Source organism: Carassius auratus, unplaced genomic scaffold (genome assembly GCF_003368295.1).
Source record: "Carassius auratus strain Wakin unplaced genomic scaffold, ASM336829v1 scaf_tig00020973, whole genome shotgun sequence".
NCBI classification, from domain to species: Eukaryota; Metazoa; Chordata; class Actinopteri; order Cypriniformes; family Cyprinidae; genus Carassius; species Carassius auratus.
The window spans coordinates 45,641-67,532 of record NW_020525074.1 but is presented as its reverse complement, the minus strand read 5'-3'; the positions used below and the strand labels follow the sequence as shown (position 1 = coordinate 67,532).

General features: G+C 38.2%; 1 protein-coding gene across 1 annotated transcript; it reads right to left on the bottom strand.

The window, feature by feature from the left end:
• Positions 1-873: 873 nt before the first annotated feature.
• Positions 874-19,904, bottom strand: LOC113076665 (GTPase IMAP family member 4-like). The gene is made up of 4 exons (XM_026249355.1): positions 19,826-19,904; positions 1,950-1,990; positions 1,773-1,800; positions 874-1,642 (listed from the first exon to the last, which is right to left on the bottom strand). The coding sequence occupies exons 1-4, from the start codon at positions 19,842-19,844 to the stop codon at positions 984-986; spliced, it is 747 nt and encodes a 248-aa protein (XP_026105140.1). The 5' UTR covers positions 19,845-19,904; the 3' UTR covers positions 874-983.
• Positions 19,905-21,892: the final 1,988 nt, after the last annotated feature.

Genomic DNA, 21,892 nt, shown 5'->3' with positions numbered 1-21,892 from the left:
CTTGAAGTAAGAAGTCTCCACATTTCATTGTACTTGAGTATTTAAAAATAAAAGGGTATACAGGTGTTTAAACATTCGCTGTCAGTCATGCTTCTGTTGATGTTTCACTTCATGCGTCAGTGAAATATCAGCAGCCTTTCTGTTTCTCTAAGTTGTATGTTATATGATGTCTAGTGTTCATAGAGTCATATGATTTTGAACTAATTAGTTTGTGCACAATAAGGACAATTCCACATCAGTTTGGCAATAGCGCCACCTATTAGTCAAAAGTGTTAAACCAATAAATCATATTACTAGTGGTTGTATTTATACCCTTTATTTACAGCCATTTTGAGTAAAATAATGTTAAATGGCTCTGCTTGCTCATTGTTGCAGATGGACTGATGTTTGCTCTTCATTCTGCCTCAGTTGTACCTGGCACCACAATTGCTCCTTGCAGCTATATTTCACTGTTACTTTTTATTTCTTTGTAATAGTTTAGGAAGTTTAGCAATTTCTGAGTGAAAATGTTTCTACTAAATAAATAAAAAGGTTAAAAAAGTAACTTGACAATAAGGTCTTATCTGTGTTTATTATTAAGCAGAGTCAGCATCTGTCAGACTAATGAATTCCATAAACACATCAGCACGTTTGAAAATTACACTGAATAAATTATCCACTTAGTATAAACACTTCTGAGCTTAAAAACACTAAGCGCACAAATGTAGAGTAACAGAGCAGATGATTTTCGTAGTAAAATGTTTCTTTAGAAAAGTTATATTCTAATAATTTAATAGGCAAAACTGTTGAGAATTATATATTTTGCATTATGCAAATGAGCATAAAATGCTGTTAATAGATGCTGGATGAATATGCATTACGTCATGAAATTTCTGCTGTAAGCCTTTAAAAAAAAAATCATAATCATAGTCTCGTATACGGAGCCATTCTTTGTCTCCAGTGGCTATTATCAAAACTTAAAGACCGGTTCCGGAGAAAAGCAATCACTTCATTAAAATAGTCTTTAAGTATTTTCCATATTGTTCCAATGGCCACTTTTGTGCCCATTCATACACCTCATTAGTGTAGTAGCCCTGATTCCTCTCTATTGAGTCAATCTTCATCAGAAGATCACTGACCTGCTGTCTGTCTGTCAGATCTTTGTTATTGAGGACGTGATAACCCTGACAACTCTGAACAACTCTTCTGACAACATCATTCCCATCAATCTCTTCGTCCATTCTCTCTCTGATACATTCATCCCCATATGTGAAGAGGAGAATAACATGCTTTAGCACATCTTTACCAAAAACCTTCTTCACTTTTTCCAATATCTCTTCCTCCTGCTTTGTGAATCTGCCAAACGGCACGACAAATAAAAACGCATGAACTCCTGGAGAAGAAAGAAACACACTTCTCGCAAACTCTCTCGACAGCTTCTCTTGGGAAAGATTAGTACAAAAAAACCCAGGAGTGTCAATAACAGACACAGATCTGCCACCAATCACTGATCTCTGAACAGTAGATTCCTGTGTAACAGCAGACAGACTTCTTCCACACTTGAATCTCTCCTCTCCCAGGATGGTGTTTCCTGATGAACTTTTCCCAACTCCTTTTTTCCCCAGAAGGACAATGTTAATGTTGTCATTGTTCTGCTGAGGTGCTTGAACAGGAAGAGAAGGGAAAAACTCAGGAAGTGAGAAAATGTTTAGAACATCAATTCTCATATTATCTGTATTTATTTACCATGTGAGATTGTGTCTTGTGTGTCTCTTTGGTAAAATAAGACTTACCTGCATTGTTCGTTCTGTGACGCAGAGCCTGTATGGGATTATGACACACATTCATGATGAAGTATTATAATCATTTGTCTAGCACAAAATGAATGAATGAATGAATGAAAAACAAATAAAATAAGCAGGTATGTCTGTTATTTTAGATGATGAAATGTCTAAATTAATGTTCTATACCATTGTCCTCTGTCTTCCTGTTTTCAGCGGCGTTACACAACCTGTAAAAACAGCAAATCTTAATTATAATTTTGCACAATTATTTAGTGAACAGGAATATATGCAATATGGAAAACAAAATTTCAAACCCCTTAAGTTTCTCTTTCACTTCATTTTACTTTATTTAAGATCTAAACATGGTTTTCATGGTTTGATTTTAGTGAAATCTTTCACATTCCGAATAGCCATATTTATAGACAGTAAAAGAAATGGACACAGTGACCCCATTGGATTCAACGGAGACAAGTGAAGTCAATTAGAAGCACACACTTCCCGGGGGTCGAGCGTACTGTGCAGACTCAAACTGAGCTTGATGACGTAGATGTCACGTGAGCAACCTGTAAGTCTTCTAATCGCTGTGCCAAGAGAAATCTGAATCACCCACCGAATCTTGCAGACGATATTGAACAATTTTGTCCCGTTGCTTTTATGGACTCCATATGGGCTTCTCCCTTGACTTTATGCCTCCACGTCCCCCCGATTCCCTCATAGACAGTGAAAGATTGCCTGCGAGCTTCTCCTCCTGTCAATTCTGTAATTTCTCTACTGTGCGAGAGAGGGTTGCAAGTTATGACGCAATCATTAGCCTATTTTTACAAAAACTGCTTCTACGGGACCATAACGTAAGATACAAGGTAATGGGGCCTTTTATACATTTTCATGTTTCTTTAGAAATAATTAATGGACAAATGGAGTCTTTAAACGCCTCAGATGTAAAGTTATTCGCTGTCAAAGTGACGCTACAATGAATGGGAGTCAATGGAATGCTAACAGCAGGTGGGGCTCCGCTAGCCAATGGCAGTGCCAAGGAGGGCTTCAATAAAATATGAAACCCTGCCCTCCTGCAAATAACTGACACCATTATTCCAGAGTGGAGGAAACACTGTCAGATCTGCTGAAATGTTTTCCTATCAACAGGGATGATGCCTGAAAGCTAGTGAATGGAGATTACTTTGGTGAAAATAAGTCTCCAAATGAATAAGTCTGATTATTATCACAATAATTCTTATTAATAATTATGTATTATGTATTTACTTACAGTATGTTTATTTAACTTGGCTCTAACCCGCCCCAAACCCCACCCCCAGTTCCACGAATTTAAAACATTTTCCTTGCTCCTTTAACTCCTCCTCCCCTACTTCATCAACTCTAACAGTTGATGACTTTGTTCTTCATTAATAAAATTAAAAATTACTGTAAGTTATGTTTATCAGCTGGAGTGATTAACACAGTAAATCATATTAAAACCCTGTCAGTTTCTTCTCTGGAGTCATCTTGGTTCCAGCCCCACTGCATTTGGTTAAACTGCAGCATTAACACATGTATCAGACTCACTCTGTCTTTTTATATATATATATAACACACTGACTAGAAAGAGATAATGAAGATGCTATTAGAATACACAAACAATATTTCCCTATATATATATATATATATATAATATCTGTCCGTCTTTATGAGTTATGTCGAACAACATATGGAGACCCCATATGTCATATGTCACCGGTCCCTCCATCAGGGAACAAGGATTACGTATGGAACCGAGACGATCTAAGGACAGGGATTTAAGGATGAGATTAAGAATGTAATATACTGTGATACTGAACTTCAGAGAGATGCACTGTTTTCAAGGGTAATTTCAGTTTCAGACAATCACATATTATATACTCTTACTCAGCTCCACCAAGTATGGCAAGCCATTTTGACTTTTATTCATTCTCAGGATATGAATTCTTGATATCAACAATTCAGTTTTCAGTAGTAAAAATGATAATTCTTGATATCAACAATTAAATAACAAATACATTTTTACTAGTTAAAGGTGCTATAGGGAACTTTTGTAAAAAAATATTTTTTACATATTTATTAAACCTGTCATTATGTCCTGACAGTAGAATATGAGACAGATAATCTGTGAAAAAATCAAGCTCCTCTGGCTCCTCCCAGTGTCCTATTGCTATTTGCAGAAATACATCGCTCCCAGTAAGAAACAACCAATCAGAGCTGCGGTCCGTAACTTTGTTTGTGTTCACAATGTAGAAAAATGTATATAATAAGCGAGTACACCATGAATCGATTTTCCAAACCGTGTTTTTGGCTTGTCCTGAATCACTAGGGTGCACCTATAATAAGTGTTTATATTCGGACTATTTTAGATTGCTTCGGGGATACCGCGGCGGAGTAACCCAGTACCTTTGTGATTCTTCATAGACATAAACAGAGAGAAGTAGTTCCGGCTACGATGTTCTTCCGCAAGACGCAAGCAGTTCTGTTTATTAACCGCTAGAGCGTCAAAAGTTACCTACCGCAGCTTTAATTGCCAATCTTTGATATCAGGAATTAAATTTAGTAAAGTAGAAACTAGTAAAAAAATATATAATTATTGATATCTTTAATTGTATTTTCACCAGTTAAATGTCCAAATAGGTTGCCATTTAAATATAATTGTTGATATCAAGAATTGATTTCTTACTAGTTGTAAATAGTAAATACTACATAAAAACAAATGTAATTTCTACATTAAATAATTTAGTTCAGGCAAGAATAAAAAAATAAAGTAAATTCTATATTAGTAAAAATTTAAGTTTTAACTTATTAGTATATTTTACTTGGAATTGTTTGTTATGTTTACAAGGACTTTTTAAGTAAAAAAAAAGTTATGATATAATTTTTCCCATTATGAACTGGGCCATGAATAATTAAAAAGGTTATATATATATATATATATATATATATATATATATATATATATATATATATATATATATATATATTTTTTTTTTTTATTATTATTATTTTTTTTAACTGTTTTTTGAGTTGTATTTTCATACATTTACTTTTTTATAAATTAACTAGCCTTTTCTGAGTGAAAATTGTTTCCAAGATTTTTCAGGTAAATCCTTCTCCAAATTTTGTTCAGTGTAGTAAAAACCTTTATTTTTTATATCAGTAATCACAAGGTTTTTAGTACAGATTTCTATTCTTGATATCAACCGTTTAAGAACTTCCATGCACAGAAACGGCTCCTCCTTTATTTGAAAGTGAAAGTGACATGATATTCAGCCAAGTACTGTATGGTGACCCATACTCAGAATTCGTGCTCTGCATTTAACCCATCCAAAGTGCACACACAGCAGTGAACACACACCCGGAGCAGTGGGCAGCCATTTATGCTGCGGCGCCCGGGGAGCAGTTGGGGGTTCGGTGCCTTGCTCAAGGACACCTCAGTCGTGTAAAAGAGTATTATTATAAAAAGAGTATTATTCAAGATTCAAGATTCAAGATTTTTATTCGTCACATACAAAATTATATATAGCATATATAACCAGCAGTGAAATGTGAGTCAGGTCCGCTCCATGGACAGTGCAATTATTAAAGAAAACAACACAGATAAAAATATACATAAATAAAGCTATGTAAGAATGAAATAAAAGTAAACAATAAAAATATAAGAATAAAATATAAAAAATGTATATTGTAGAATTAAATATAGAACGCATAATAATGTGCATGAATGTAAACTGTCTTAAATATTAAGATGTACAGGGATGTACAATGTGCATATATGCATTTTACTGTAGTCTTAAATATTAAGATACCCAGGAATGTACAAGAAGCAAATGTGCAAAACAGGGCGACACTGTCAGTGTGTCTATGTGAGGTAGTGAATATAGTAAAAAGATAAAGTGAACATTAAGTGGAGGCATGAGGATGTTAAGAAGCTGGTTTAGAGTTTAAGAGCCTGATGGCCTGGGGGAAGAAACTCCTCCTGAGTCTCTCAGTTTTTGCCATCAGGCTACGGTAGCGCTTACCAGATGGCAGCAAAGTGAAAATATGATTACTGGGGTGGGTGGAGTCTTTGATGATTTTTGCAGCTCTACTTCTGCAGCGTTTGAGGTAGATGTCCTGCAGAGAGGGGAGAGCAGACCCTGAGATGCGCTCAGCTAAGCGCACAACTCTCTGCAGGGCTTTGCAGTCTTGACTGGAGCTGTTCCCATACCACACTGAGATACACTGAGTCAATACACTTTCTATAGCCCCAGAATAGAAAGTTTTCAGGATTGCTGGTGAGACCCTGAATTTCCTCAGCTGTCGCAGATTATAACTTTTGGAAACTGAGAGGGCGGGAAGCTATCAATAAACAACAACATTTGTGCAAAGACTGTCAGAAATGGAAAAACCAGTAATTCCTAAAATGGTAGATCTTCCACCAGCTAGACTACTCAAACCTCCATTTTACAGTACTACAGACATGGACTGTTTTGGACCATTTCAAGTCAAGATTGGCAGATGATGTGAAAAGAGGGTGGGAATAATTTTTAAATGTCTCACAACACAAAGTGTCCACCTAGACCTCCTTACATTTATTGATACTGATTCCTTTCTAATGGCCTTGAGGAGATTTGAAGCATGCCGTGGCACACCTGCTGAGCTGTATTCAGACTATGGCACTAACGTCCATGGAGGACAAAGAGAGTTGCGAGAAGTCTTTGTGTCACTTACTCCCCATATCCAGCTACATCTAGCTAAACAGAAAATGGCATTCCACTTCAACCCACCTGGAGATCCACACTTTGGAGGTGCTTGGGAAAGAGAAATTAAGTCTGTCAAGACTGCCCTTCACATCACAGTTAGCTCCCAAGTCTTAACAGAGGAAGTACTACAAACAATGCTCATTGAAGTGGATGGAATGCTTAACAGCAAGCCCCTTGGTTACATTTCCAGTGATGTAGCTTACCTTGAGCTTGTTTATTTGTTATCCTGGCAATCCGCCTAAGCACCAATGTTTGCCTGTTACAATATGTATAACTAAGCCTGAGTGCCCCTATAATATGAGTAACATCTCTGGATTGCGATTTATATTATTATTATCTGTTTATATTTGTGTATATATTAGTGCTGTCAATCGATTAAAAAAAAATAACTAATTAATCGCACAATTTTTTAAAATTAATCGCGATTAATCGCGATTAATCGCAAATAAAAGACTGAAACTTTTTGGATATGTAAATGTAAAATGTAAATAATTAATGTAAACTCAAGACAAAGAAACTATTTAAATTCAAAATATGATTGTTTATTGGAATTTTTGTTTAACTTGTAACACAGATTTTCTCATGTAAACAACATACCTGCATAAACCATCAATATCCTCCAAATTAACTGTTGGCTTGAAAGCCATATTTATTACAGAAATAAAAACACAGGCATGTAAGTAGCATTTGAATTTCAAAACAATCAATGCCAATAAAAAACTAAAATGATTTCCATGTTGAATTCTAAGTGGACTGCAAAAAAATTCCAAAGTATAGTCATTGCCAGTGCTTTAAGTGGGCCGGTACACACCGGTACTCAGTACCGCCACTTCCAAATATAGCTCTTGAGCGTACAGCCACCTCTCCGTGCGCCCAGAACGTGCTTGTAGCGTACCGGTACGCTCATTTGGACATCTGTTTTAATAGAGGTTTTAATCTTTTTGCCGATTTTCAGAGCGCCCTTCACAATGCAAGCTTCCTAATTAATCCCACCCAGAGCAGAAACTACATTACCCATTCACCCTTAAGTTATACAAGTGAATAGCGCATGTGTCGCTTTTCCCACTGTTAAGTGTCAACAACTCAACGTGGCCGGAGAAGGTGTGTGAAACTCGTTGTGAGTTATACTAAAGTCGTCCTGCAGCCCCCGCTGGCTGCTCATTGGCTGCAGCATCTTTTTTCTAAGTTCTAAAAAAATACCGTAACGGCAAGGCACAAATTTAGATATTCATTTATCTAATTAATCTATAGCCTATGCACAAAGACAATATGATCTTTTTGTCCCCTTTTTGTTTTAAAGCTTGATGAAGAGAGAGAGCGCAAGTTGCTGCAGCTGAGGAGGACAGTGATGCACGCGCACAGGAGTGATTGACAGTTCGCGGCACTGTGTACAAAAAATACTCCGCTACACAATTATTTCTTTATTTTCGTTTAAGCTTATTAACGTTAGCGTTACAGAAAGGTCTGATTTACGCACTGTTACAGTCATTGTTTTTGTTTTTTTTAAACAATGACATTTGAGTTCATGATTTTAATGTTGCTGTTTCTTGTGGCAGACTAAATGAAGAGTAATGTTTCTTGTGGCAGACTGAAGAGTAATCCGGCAGTTTTATACTGAAACTTTCCGTCTAAAAGTCCTTCCTTGGTCTTATCCATATTTCTTTACACGTTGAACACACATAGGCCACAACTGGAAATAAAAAAAACTGCAACCGCGTTAATTGCGTTATTTTTTTTTAACGCGTTAAATATTTCAAATTAATCGAATGCGTTAACGCGCTAATTTTGACAGCACTAGTATATATATATTATGTGATGCACAGTTTCTCTGACACCTTGTAATGACATCTTTTATATCTAATGCCATGAGTAAGCTTGCGATGAAACCTTGTGGACAAATGTGTACTGCAACAACTATAATAATGTAACCTGTATTATTGCTTGAGTGAATGTTATTTAATCAGCTGTATATCTAATATTTTTTATTATTCTTTGATATTTTCACACCACTCACTGTTTCCACTCAACCTAATCAACAGTAAACTCCTAACTTTGGTTCAACTGAGTCTTATGTGTTCTAACCAACACACCAGTGCAAAACATACAAAATCACCTATGTCACAAAGATAGTCCTTACCTACTTCTCCAAAACAATTTTGTTTCACTGTAATGGCTGTATATATACACATTTCTCTGAACTAAGTAGCCTACATTTCTGCGGCTATTATTATGTTTAAATGAAAACGAAAGGAGGCAGTGGTATTTGATATCCTATTTTGTTTAATTGTAAATATACAGTGAGGAAAATTACAGTAGCCAAGGCGAGCTGACTGATGTTATCAAGTACGCTGCTGTTTGCAGAATTACCGTATTTGTGTCTTCGCAGACAACACTCCCGAGTTGAACATGCAAAGTCCGAACTACCATGGATGCAAGTCCGAAATGCACGCAGACCTACGTCAACAGACAACCCGATCTCACGGCAATTCATACATATTTTACGAGGTGGCTTATTTGTACAAATTCTTATAACAAATTCATACGATTTTTTGCCAAATGGTACGTATTTTACGAGTTGCACAATTCGTATTAATTTGTAAGAATGACCTACACCTAACCCCGCCCCTAAACCTAACTGTCACTGGGGTTTAGACAAATCTTCAGTGCTTTAAGTGGGCCGGTACGCACCAGTACGCAGTACTACCCCTTCCAAATACCACTTCCAAATATAGCTCTTGAGCGTACCGCCACCTCTCCGTGTGCCCAGAACGTGCTTTTAGCTTACCGGTACGCTCATTTGGACATCTGTTTTAATAGAGGTTTTAATCTTTTGCCTGCGCTGCCTCTTTTCAGAATGCCCTTTACAATGCAAGCTTCCTAATTCACCCACCGAGAGCAGAGACTACATTACCCATACACCCTTGAGAACTCTGAGTACTAACAACACGGTCAGAATCAGATGACTCGTTGGCTGACACTAGCCTGACTACGTCAGACTTCCTACTTCCGCTCAATTTCATTTCGCTTCTGTACTCAGTCTGATACAGCGTCAGAGCTTTCTGTTTGCCACCGGTCTGAAAACAGCTGGGCCAATCAACGAACAGAGGGCAGGCTAATAGCCGTAACGTAGATGCGTAGATTAACTTCGCATAATCTGCAAAAGTCGTTTACAGCCATGTTCACTCCGGTATTTCGCTCGCATCATCATGTGTTAACAACGGGTTTACAGTGGAAGTTCAATCATAGATTTGAGTTCGATGCATGATGTCTGTGCTTTGATGCGGCTGTACAGGCGCATAACATACGTCACAACTAAACGTATCTGATTGACTTACGGGTAACCAATGATTTTAAACTTCAGACAAGCGCCCCCTAGCGAGAGAAGAGACACTTCTCTATTATGCCATTACAGACTCTATCTATGAAGCAAAGTGAAGTAGAAGAGGTTGGTATTACCAGGCTAGGCTGTCACCCCACCAAGACTGAATGATATCGCTGCAGGTCAGAAGCAAGCTAATGAAGTAATGCAGTAGCTCTTTCAGGTAGGGTAACCAGACCAGAAAAATTCGTGACAGTCCCGAAATCTAAACGGTTGTCCCGAATCCCGAATCTGGCCCTAATTGTCCCGAAAATTATACTAAAGCAAAATCTTGAGTAGTTATTGTCTGATAAACATTAAAAACTTTCTGCGGAGGTTGAGTCGTCCTGCAACCAGCCCCCGCCGGCTGCTCATTGGCTGCAGCATATTTTCTCTAAGTTCTAAAAAAATACCGTAGGCGGCTAGGCACGAATTTAGATATTCATTTATGAAATTAATCTATATTCACAAAGACAATACGACCTTTTTGTCCCCTTTTTGTTTTAAAGATTGATGAAGAGAGCGCAAGTTGCTGCAGCTGCGAGGAGGACACGCATACAGGAATGATTGACAGTTTGCGGCACTGTGTACAAAAAATAAGTTTAAGCTCATTAGCGCTAGCGTTACAGAAAGGTCTGATTTACGTACTGTTACAACAGTCATTGTTTTTTTTTTTTTGTTGTTTTTTTTTTTTTTACAATGACATTTGAGTTCATGATTTTAATGTTGTTGTTTCTTGTGGCAGACTAAAGAGTAATGACAGACGGTTGAACTTTGAATAAAAATGTGTTTAGTTAAGGGTTGTAATTCATTATCTTTTATTGTAGGCTACGAAGTCTAATATCATAAGCTCCCCATCCCATCACCCAAGACCGCAGACACCCCCCTAACCCCCCTAGCCCGTCCCGAATTTAAGCCGATCTCATCTGGTCACCCTATTCTAAGGGTATTTTTTCAAAATCCTTTTGCACATTTTATTTATTTTCAGTAGCTCTTTCTAGCTTAAGCAAATCCACAAACTAATAAAATTATTTATTATTTTTTATACGGTCGTCTGTTGACTGCTGTATATAAAACCCCTGCAATATAGTTGTTGTTATCTCAGGGGATGAGGGGAGTCATAAAAAAAAACGATATATATATATATATATATATATATATATATATATATATATATATATATATATATATATATATATATATATATATATATATATAGGCTATATTAGAGTACCGGCACCTCTTTTGGGCCACTTAAAGCACTGCAAATCGTATAAAATCGTAAGTGAGGTCGTACAAATTCATACGATAAGTCACCTCGTAAAATATGTACGAATTGGTCGTGAAATAGCATTGCACCAGACCATTTGCCTAATCTTCCCGGTACTTTAGACTGCAGTGGAAACATATAAATATAAAAAATACAGTACAGACCAAAAGTTTGAACACACCTTCTCATTCAAAGTTTTCTTTATTTTCATGACTATGAAAATTGTAGAGTCACACTGAAGGCATCAAGGGCTATTTGACCAAGAAGGAGAGTGATGGGGTGCTGCGCCAGATGACCAGGCCTCCACAGTCACCGGACCTGAACCCAATCCAGATGGTTTAAGGGTGAGCTGGACCGCAGACAGAAGGCAAAAGGGCCAACAAGTGCTAAGCATCTCTCGGGGAACTCCTTCAAGACTGTTGAAGACCATTTCAGGTGACTACCTCTTGAAGCTCATCAAGAGTGTGCAAAGCAGTAATCAAAGCTAAAGGTGGCTACTTTGAAGAACCTACAATATGACATACTTTCAGTTGTTTCACACTTTATTGTTATGAATATAATTCCATATATAATTCCACATGTGTTAATTCATAGTTTTGATGCCTTCAGTGTGAAACCACAATTTTCATAGTCATGAAAATAAAGAAAACTCTTTGAATGAGAAGGTGTGTCCAAACTTTTGGTCTGTACTGTATATATACAGTGCTTAATTTGTGCCGGAACATCATCACAGGATCCAGATCCGGCACCTCCGAAATTCTATCCGGCACCTCATTTGGCGGACCCCCTCCTCGTTTTTACGCCACTCGGGCCAGCCTTGAGGCAAATTTTCATATCATAGTTCAGACACGGGTCTGGTCTGTTTAAGGCTTCTCCTAATTGTTATATTTTTATACATGCATACATTATTGATGAAAAAAAAAAAATAATTGCCGCCCTGATGGAAACAACACAAGACCATGCAACCGTGACTGTCAAGAGTGACTTGACGGTGTTTCGTGTCCCGCAGCAGCAGAGCGTGCCGTCAGCAGCTGAACAGTCTTGTGTTCAAGTTCACACAATAAAATTAAGCTTGCCAAAGCACCTGATTGATTATGATTATAATGAAACAGTTTTTCATTTGTTTTATTTCATTAAGAAGTCATTTAAAGCTTTCTATAGATTTATTTATCATGTCTGTGAGGCATTTTTTTGCTGAGTGTCGGTTCATTTTTGTTCTCCTGTTAAAGACTACACGGCAGAAAGCACGTTTTTCCCCATTCTACAAAAGCACAACATTTGTTGATATTGTGACTGCACACAAATAAAAGCAGATCACAGTCATGAATGAACCTTAATCTTAATAAAAACGAAATATAATCACTTTATATCAAATATAAAACTGGACTATATTAATGTATAAACTGTTTAAGGAGAAGGAGGAAAAAAGACGGGCTCGGGCCGATAATTCTGATGTCGGACACGGGCCGGGTTAAAGGGCCTAAATTTAAGACCCATGCAGGGCTCCATAGCAGAGAATAACAGTTGCCATGCCCTAACCCCAGGGCTTAATTTGTGCCCTCCTCCAGGGTCAGTGTTTCTGTATGGCTGAGTAGAGCCCTGCATTTCAGCACAAATATTTTTAATTTTCACGCCGCAGTTCAGACGCGGGTCGTGTCTGTTTGAGGCTTCGTCTTATTTGTATATTTTAGACTTCCATCAATTAGTGATGAAAAAATAAATAAATTGCTGCGCTGGTGGAAACAACGAAAGACTGTGCTACCGCGACTGTCAAGAGAGACTTGATGTTGTTTAGTGTCCTGCAGCAGCAGCACAGCTGACCAGTTATGCAGTCAAATACACGCAATAGGATTAAGCTTGTAAAGCACCGGCAAAAGTAATTATCATAAATGTGACAGGGGGAAATAGTAAGGAGATATTTGAATAGGAGTCTGTGTCCCAAGGATGAAGTTGCCGATCCTGACTCCTAATAAGATGCACCTTTAGAGAAGTGCATCTTTATGGGTTATGATTATATAATGAAAAAGTTTTCGTTTTCGATTTGTTTAATTTTGTTAAGTAGTCATTTAAAGCTTTCTAAAGACATGCAGTGTCGGTTCATTTTTTTTCTCCAGTTAAAGACGAGAAGTCAAAAAGCATATCATGGTGTTAGCGCAGTGGATAAGACACATGCTTTTGGTGTGAAAGATCCGGGTTCAAATCCACTGTGAGACACCAATGTGTCCCTGAGCAAGACACTTAACCCCTAGTTGGTCCAGAGGCGTGCGACCTCTGACATATATAGCAATTGTAAGTTGATTAGCGTCAGCTAAATGAATAAATTTAAGTAAACACAGCTTGCAATTACTTAGTAGATTCTATCTTATTACATTAAAATAAAGTCTGTTGGTTCAACTCAGTTGACAATTTGTATTTTTTTAAATATAAATGAGCTTAAATGTTAAGTTAAAACAACTTGTAATGACTTGGTAGATTATATAAATGTTGAATATTTTAAGTAAAGGATGTTGAGTGAACTCAAATATTTAAGTTCATATAACAAAGATTATCTTGTTTATTTTAAGTAAAAATGTTCCAAGTTGGGTTTACTTAAAAAGTGTGTTGCAGAAATGGTGCATATCTTTTTTAAGTTAATCCAACACATCATATTTACCAGTGCTTGTCACTTCACCCGCTCCCACTCAGATTGACGCACAGCCCGGGTGAGACAGATCTCCGATTAAAGGGCCGACAAATAACTGTTTGAATAGTACACCATTTCTTTACTCAAACATTATGCCTGTAAAGGCTAATGTTTTGTGTGTTTGAAGACCGTATACGTATTTTTTGTTATCTAGCCAATATATTTTTGTACATTTTAAAATACCCTATGCATAAACGCTTAAAGGGTTAGTTCACCAAAAAATCATAATTATGTCATTAATAACTCACCCTCATGTCATTCCAATACATTTTGGTCCAAAAACAGCAAAAACTATGACTTTATTCAGCATTGTCTTCTCTTCCGGATCTGTTGTGAGAGAGTTCAAAACACAGCAGTTTGTGATATCCGGTGAACGAATCATTCGATGTAAACAGATGTTTTTAACTGCTGTGAAGAGAGAACTGAAGATGGTATTCATCTTGAGTTCTCTCTTCACAGCAGTTCAGTCAGTGTACTGTTTGAGTGCATGCATTACTCCGGGATATTGGTTTGTTTGAACTCAGAGGGAGTGTCAGCCACATTAAAAAGATAACAGCTTAAGTCATTTGTGGATTAATGCATGTTAGAGATGCGAACCGTTTAAAACGATTCAGTTCGATTTGGTGAACTGAATGATTCGTTCGTGAACCGGATATCCAGACTGCTTTGTTTTGAACTCTCTCTCACAACAGACACGGAAGAGAAGACAATGCTGAATAAAGCCTAGTTTTTGTTATTTTTGGACCAAAATGTATTTTCAATGCTTCAACAAATTCTAACTGACCCTCTGATGTCACATGGACTACTTTGATGATGTTTTTCTTACCTTTCTGGACATGGACAGTAGACCGTACACACAGCTTCAATGGAGGGACTGAGAGCTCTCGGACTTAATCTAAAATATCTTAAACTGTGTTCCAAAGATAAACGGAGGTCTTACTGGTTTGGAACGACATGAGGGTGAGTTATTAATGACATAATTTTGCTATTTGGGTGAACCATCTCTTTAACTCCATATTCATTTATATGTAGCCCACACATTTGACTATCATGTTATAATCACTTATTGAGTATGTCTTTTAATAACTATTGGATAGTTTAAAGGATACATATTCATGTTTATTATGTACGTGTTTGAATCTGTTAGCTTGAAACAGTCCATCAGTTATTTGCCAAATGTATCATATTCTTGTTATAGGAATCATGTCCAAAATTAGACCCTGCAAAAGCGGGAGAATTCGGACCACGTGCTTGATAAGATAACATATGATTTATGATACCCTGAGCAAAGAAAATATCTGATTGGTCAAGAAAACATTTGAGGTGTGGCAGTTTAAATACTTAGGACACCATCAAATCTTGCTTTTAGTTTTTAGCTTTGCTTCTGTTATTAGTCATGTCTGCTTTTAGCATTTGCTTCTCAGCTGCTGCTTTTAGTCATCACTATTCTTTGAGCGCGGTTCCAGCGTGCGTCGGCCTGCACACCTGCTGCTACTTAGGCACGATGAGGAGAAACACCACCTAGTCTCGTCAAACTTTACTTCTATTCTTTGTAATGCTGTGTCTCCGAGTCTGACCTCGAGTGCCCCACCACGGGCTTCCCAAGACGTCACTTCAATGACTACTGAACTTCCAGCCAATCAGCGACATCGGGAAACCCCCTTTTCAATGACATCAAAGGGAACCCCGTTACACAGGCAATGCAAGTACCTCCAGACTCTGATCTGTACTGGTGTATATAATATAATTTTAACTTCATTGAGGAACTCAATGCGAGGGTTAATTAAGTGATTGATGGTTGTTCATGTCTATGCAATTTCACATATTGCTGTAAATTTGGGATTCCACGTTTTCATTCTCTTAAACTCATTCTTCCCTAACTTTCTATCTTCCTGCAACTTGTATGAATGTGTGAGTGCGTGTGCTCTTACGTGTGCTCTGCCGATCTTGTTACTGTGCTTATTAATAGTGTTTTCACTATACTTTGTATATTAATATCCAGTGCAGATTTGATGTTAAACGGCTCGTTCAGTGAATCGCAGGGCGTCTCAGTGATCAGCCGTGAAACAGTGATTCTGTTCAAATTCCCTTTAAAATCTTAAATGATTCCCTTTGAGCTAAATTGACCTGTTTCCCTTACAAGACTAACCACAAGGAGGGAACAATAAAACGTAAATCTCGTTAAATATTGTTGTGGACGAAGTATAAATCACTAATGCCACATTGTAAAAATACTCTGATGCAAGTAAAAGTCCTGCATTGAAAAAATTATTTAAGTATAATCAGGTATAAACTTTATTTAATGTAAGTAGAATCAGGGAAATTTGTTTAAAAGGTTTAAAAGTAAACTGGGACTATTGTACTATTTTTTTTTATATCATTAAATTATTATTCCTATAAGGTTACTGCACATTAGCAACTCACCAGGAACATGAACAATCTCAGACACCTTGGTCCACGCATCATTTTATTTATTTATTTATGTCCCTGTATGCAAACAATGATCAATTATCAACCTCTCCTCCACTTTGCTAAGGAACTTATGTGTTCGAACCCAAAGTTTAGGCTACATTATCTGGAATCCTTTCAAGCGGTGGACTTCTACGTTCCAATTGGTTGCTGCCGAACCGCGTCATAGCTCATTACTATAAAGTGGCCCTGTTTTCAACTCTTCTCGACGTTCTCAAAATCCAAGTTGTGCTGTAGCAATGCTCGACGATGGCTCACATTGACAATGAATGACTTCCAACAACTTTGACGCTCTCGACGGCGGCGGTGTGAACGCACTGTTAGGCTGGTGCTCCTGTGATACAGCTGTTCTGCATTCTAATTAAAAGTTAAGACAAGTGACTTTTTTCTGTCATTCTTCATACATTACAGTAGACATATTTTGGTTCACAGTTTAGCAGCTAAACTTTAGCTGTGGGCACGATTCCCTTGCATAAGTGTTTTTGCATTTTATGACATTATTATAAGAATGTTATATACATTTTATGTTATATATATATATAACATTTTAGTAGTGTAAAATAAAATAAAGGTTAACTGAAATGAAATACATAAACTTTTATTTAAGCCAGTTGACGATACAACATTTTCCAGTTTCATTTAGTTTATCTTGATGTTCTAAAATAACTAAAACTAGGGATGTCCCGATCAGTTTTTTTGTGCCCTAATCTGATCCGAGTAATTGAATAGTGCAGTGGTGGGCAGTGTAAAGTTAAAAGCCTCTCGTTAGGACAGTTGTTGTTGTTAGGAAACACTTGTATTGTTTACTGTGTTGAGACATGCTGAAGTTTGGTCTCATACTGTATTGCGTAGGGCTGTCAAAAAAAAGAAAGAATTTCGAATATTCGTCAAATTTAAAATAAAAATCCACATTCAAATGCAAAAATATTGCATTCGAATTTTAGATGTGTGTTTATTGAGGCTGCTTTAAGGCCTGCCCCGGGTATACTTTACATTCTGTGTTTTGTTCCGTCTCGCACACAGTCTCATCCGCACATTTTTCAAACGGCTGACGAGCTCGACAAGCAGTCCCACTTCTGTCTCATCTTTCACCTCGTGCATTCGCTGTTGACAGCCGCACATCTCGTACGCATGCAGGCAATCTTTGAGACTACATAGAAAGATGCGTGGCTGTCCACACCCTATTGATGATGTCATGGCATATAATCTCTGTCCCTTCGAGAGCAAGCTGCGATGTGTCAGTATGTTGAAGAAACCTTGAAACAGGGATATATTAAACCATCTACCTCACCAGCGGCAGCTAGCTTCTTCTTTGTCCCTAAAAAGGATGGTGGTTTACGACCTTGCATTGATTACCGGGCATTAAATAAGATCACAGTGAAATTTAGTTATCCCCTACCGTTAATTCCATCCTCCCTAGAACAACTTTGTGACGCTCGCATCTTCACCAAGTTAGACCTAAGAAGTGCGTACAATCTGATCAGGATCCGAGAAGGAGATGAATGGAAAACAGCTTTCATCACACCAGCCGGTGACTACGAATATCTAGTGATGCCATATGGTCTTGTAAACGCCCCTTCGGTTTTCCAGATTTTTATGGACGAGGTCCTTCAGGAATTCCTGAACCGATTCGCCCTCGTGTACATCGACGACATACTCATCTACTCCCGAAATGAAGAGGAACACCAGCAGCACGTAACCCAGGTACTCCAGCAACTTAGAAAATACTCCCTGTTTGTGAAGGCGTAAAAATTTATCTTTCACCAGACCTCTGTAGAATTCCTCGGTTACCAGATCAGCTCAAGAGGGGTTAAGATGGATGACCGTAAGACCAAAGCTATCACTTCCTGGCCTACACCCAAGTCTGTCAAGGAACTCCAGAGATTTTTAGGCTTCGCAAACTTCTACCGATGGTTTGTAGATCGCTACAGCATCATCACTTCACCATTAACATCTCTACTGAAAGTAAACCCAAGACACTCCAGTGGACCCCGGAAGCAGAACAGGCCTTCCAAGAATTAAAAAACGCCTTCACAAGAGCTCCCTTACTACAACACCCAGACCCGGAGAAAAAATTCATTGTGAAAGTGTATGCCTCCACCACGGGGGTAGGATCCATCTTATCCCAGTAATCTGAGCAAGCTCGGAAACCAATGACCTGTGCGTTCTTTTCTAGAAAATTATCCTCTGCGGAAAGAAACTACGATATCGGCAACCGGGAATTACTGGCAGTGAAGCTGGCCCTCAAGGAATGGAGACTCTGGTTAGAGGGAGCCCGGCGGCCTTTCCTTGTACTCACTGATCACAAGAACCTACAGTATCTCAAAGAAGCCAAAAGACTTAACCCTTGCCAGGCCAGGTGAGCACTATTTTTCACACATTTCCATTTCCTCATATCTTATCGTCCGGGATCAAGGAATACAACAGCCGACACCCTATCCCGACTACATAGTCTAGAGGAAGTCCAGAAGGAAGTGGAGTCCATCTTGCCCACCAAACTCTTTGTGAGCCCAATTCAATGGGACCTTGACGAAGTACTCCGTGAACAAGCCCAGAACCAGCCAGCTCAACCAATGTGTCCCGTAGGTAAGATTTATGTGACGGAAGATTATCGAGTTCCCCTCATTTCTGACGCTCATTCCTCTGTCGGAACTGGTCACCCAGGAGTTAATAAAACACTATCATCTTTTCAGAGAAAATACTGGTGGCCAAGGAAGAGGGAGGATATCCTGGAGTTCATCAACGGGTGCGCACTCTACCTACTGGAAAGCTGGACAATTACCTACTGGAAAGCTCCTACCCTTACCTATTCCTCAACACCCTTGGTCCCATATTGGTGTGGATTTTGTTATGGATCTCCTGGCATCTGAAGGTAACACCTGTATCCTAGTAGCCATAGATAGATTCTCCAAGGCTTGCAAGCTCATTTCATTAAAAGGCCTCCCCACAGCTTTTGAAACTGCCAAATTATTATTCAACCATGTATTCCGTAACTTTGGTGTTTCCGAAGACATAGTTTCCGATAGGGGACCTCAGTTTATCTGAAGGGTCTGGAGGTCTTTCCTTGCCATGCTCAATGTCACCATCAGCCTAACATCCGGATACCATCCACAAGCCAGTTGTTCTGGCCTTAAATGACTGGTTCCGCGACAGCGAACGGGTGTGGAACCAAGCCCACCCTCACCTTCAACAAGCGTTCAATCACCAGCAACTTTTTGCAGACACCAACCGGAAGGAGAACCCTGTCTACCAACCCGCCCAGTACCGCATCCACCCTACCTTTCACTTCTCCTTGTTGAAACCCCATCACTTACCTGGTTCTGTTCCCTCTGCAGACCAGTCCCTGATGACAAACCCCCCGTTACCACCCATCAACGCGGAGCCTATCTACACAGTTAAGGAAGTCCTAGACTCACGGCGTCGTGGAGGGCGGTTAGAGTACATAATAGACTGGGAAGATTACAGACCAGAAGAGAGGTGTTGGTTGCCTTGTCAGGACATCCTTGACCCAAGTCTACTTACTGAGTTTCATGCCCAGCATCCTGAGAAACCCACTCCACGACCTCGAGGCAGACCCCCATTACGCTGGAGATTAAGGCCTGCTGGCGCGGACCCTGGAGGGGGGGGGGCTGTAGTGTCAGGGATCGGGCACCTGGCTTCCATGGACACGAACTCCACAGAACCCGCACCAAGATTGCACTTCCTTCCCTCTCACGAATCCTTGTTTAAATAAAGACTGTGTTGAATTCACTTACCTCTGCCTCCGTGTACTAACCTGACAAAAACCATGCCATTAAATGTTATCTTAGTTTTACAACATTTCTAAACAGGCTCACACACACATTGCAAAACAAGCCAGGGTTTTATTGCAGTAAAAAAAAAACAATATTCCGGCACCTGGGGTTCTGGTAAAAAAAAGTTGACATTGTTGTCATGTTTCTGCTGCGTGTCAGTTGCGTGGCGATATCTATACTTCATGTTGAGCATAAATATAAAGCCTACTGATAAAGGACACCGTCAACAGTACTGACGGCAAAATAGACTATGTTTGACAGGTGCACTATTTGAAAATCGATAATTGTTAATTTATTTTTTTTAATTACATTTATATCTGAATATATGTCAACCTATAGACTTTCAAACATCAAAATGTCATGAATGAATATGTATTTGTGTACAAAATTACATATAAACATATTTTCCTATTATATTTTGCCTGCAAATGCTTCCAACACACTTGCGTGTCGCGTGAAAAATAGGCATCGGTTCTATTTCTAGCATGCACACGTTTTCCGCAAATATGGTTTCCAAGTCTTGCTGCGCTGCCAATACTGAATTAAAGTAACAGCACATTTTTTTTCAGTAAATATGAACATGGATTGACACAAAAATTTAGTAATTACACCATTAATGCATATTATTAAAATCTACCGTACTTCACTCAACATGGCTGTTTGGCTAGGTTTAAAGGAAAAGAGCACTTTTAGATAAAAAAGGCAATATTAGATGGCACTCGTGGAGGTAGGAAAACAAAGCTTTAATGAATCGCATGATTGCTAGTAATAAAGATTTCAATAAAAATGGAAAGACTGTTAAGCTGACTATTTCTGTCAATGATAAGTTTGTGAGAATGTAAGAAAATTAGTTTAAATATTTGGACAATTGCTTGAGCTACTTAATATATAAATCTAGAAGTTAATGCAAAAGTAAAAAGCATTGAATAATATGTTGCTTATATTTATTGTATTTAAACATGTCTGAGAAGTATTACTGTGTAAAAAAAAAATTGCAATGCTAAAAAAAGCATTTTCAGAGACAATGTTTGGATTTGAAATCAAAATAATGGATAAATGATGTGTTTGTGGTGAAAAGCTACAGATCAGTAGTGGACTCTTCTGTGAAAGCACAGTACGTGCTGCTTCCCCTCTCACAAGAGTCACCCAAGAGGGGAATTCCCCCCATTTTCAAAAATGAAATTCAGGCCCTGAATAAATGTCTAAAAATACTGATTGGAGTTGATATGATAAAAAAGACTCTAAAAAGATCGGTATCGCCAGATAGTGCTTTCTGTGATTGGCGATCAGTCTACAAAATCCTGATTGGAGCACCCCTAGTATAAATATTTATAATAATTTTATACCATTAACACGGTCACATAGATTAGACAATTTTACTTTTTACACGTTTTATTTTAAATGTAAAATTTTTCAACAACAGAGTATGTGACAAGGGCCTAAAATGCAATTTCCTGGTTTAAATACGTTCAATTTGGTTTAACTTTCATTCATGGAAATGCATAAGACACTGAATTAAAAAGCTCACCACACAGACATCACATAGCTTTGACAAAAAAGAAAAAAACAAACAAAAAAACAAAAACCTTCACCTCTGGCATGCTTAGTAAGTGACACTTAATTTCCAGTGATATCGTCGACTTGATTGCACAGATACTATTTAAACTGAACTGAGCTGGATGACGACATCACTGAATTCAATAATGAACTGCCTTTTTGCATTATTGACACACTATTTTTACTATTTAAAGCAGTACAGTTGCTTTGATGTAAAGGTGACTTGACTTGACAAACA

Coding starts and splice junctions, on each gene's coding strand:
- LOC113076665 (XM_026249355.1), bottom strand. Junction 1,801..1,949: donor CAGGAAGACAGAGGACAATG/GTATAGAACATT, acceptor AATCCCATACAG/GCTCTGCGTCACAGAACGAA. Junction 1,643..1,772: donor TCACAGAACGAACAATGCAG/GTAAGTCTTATT, acceptor TTCCTGTTCAAG/CACCTCAGCAGAACAATGAC.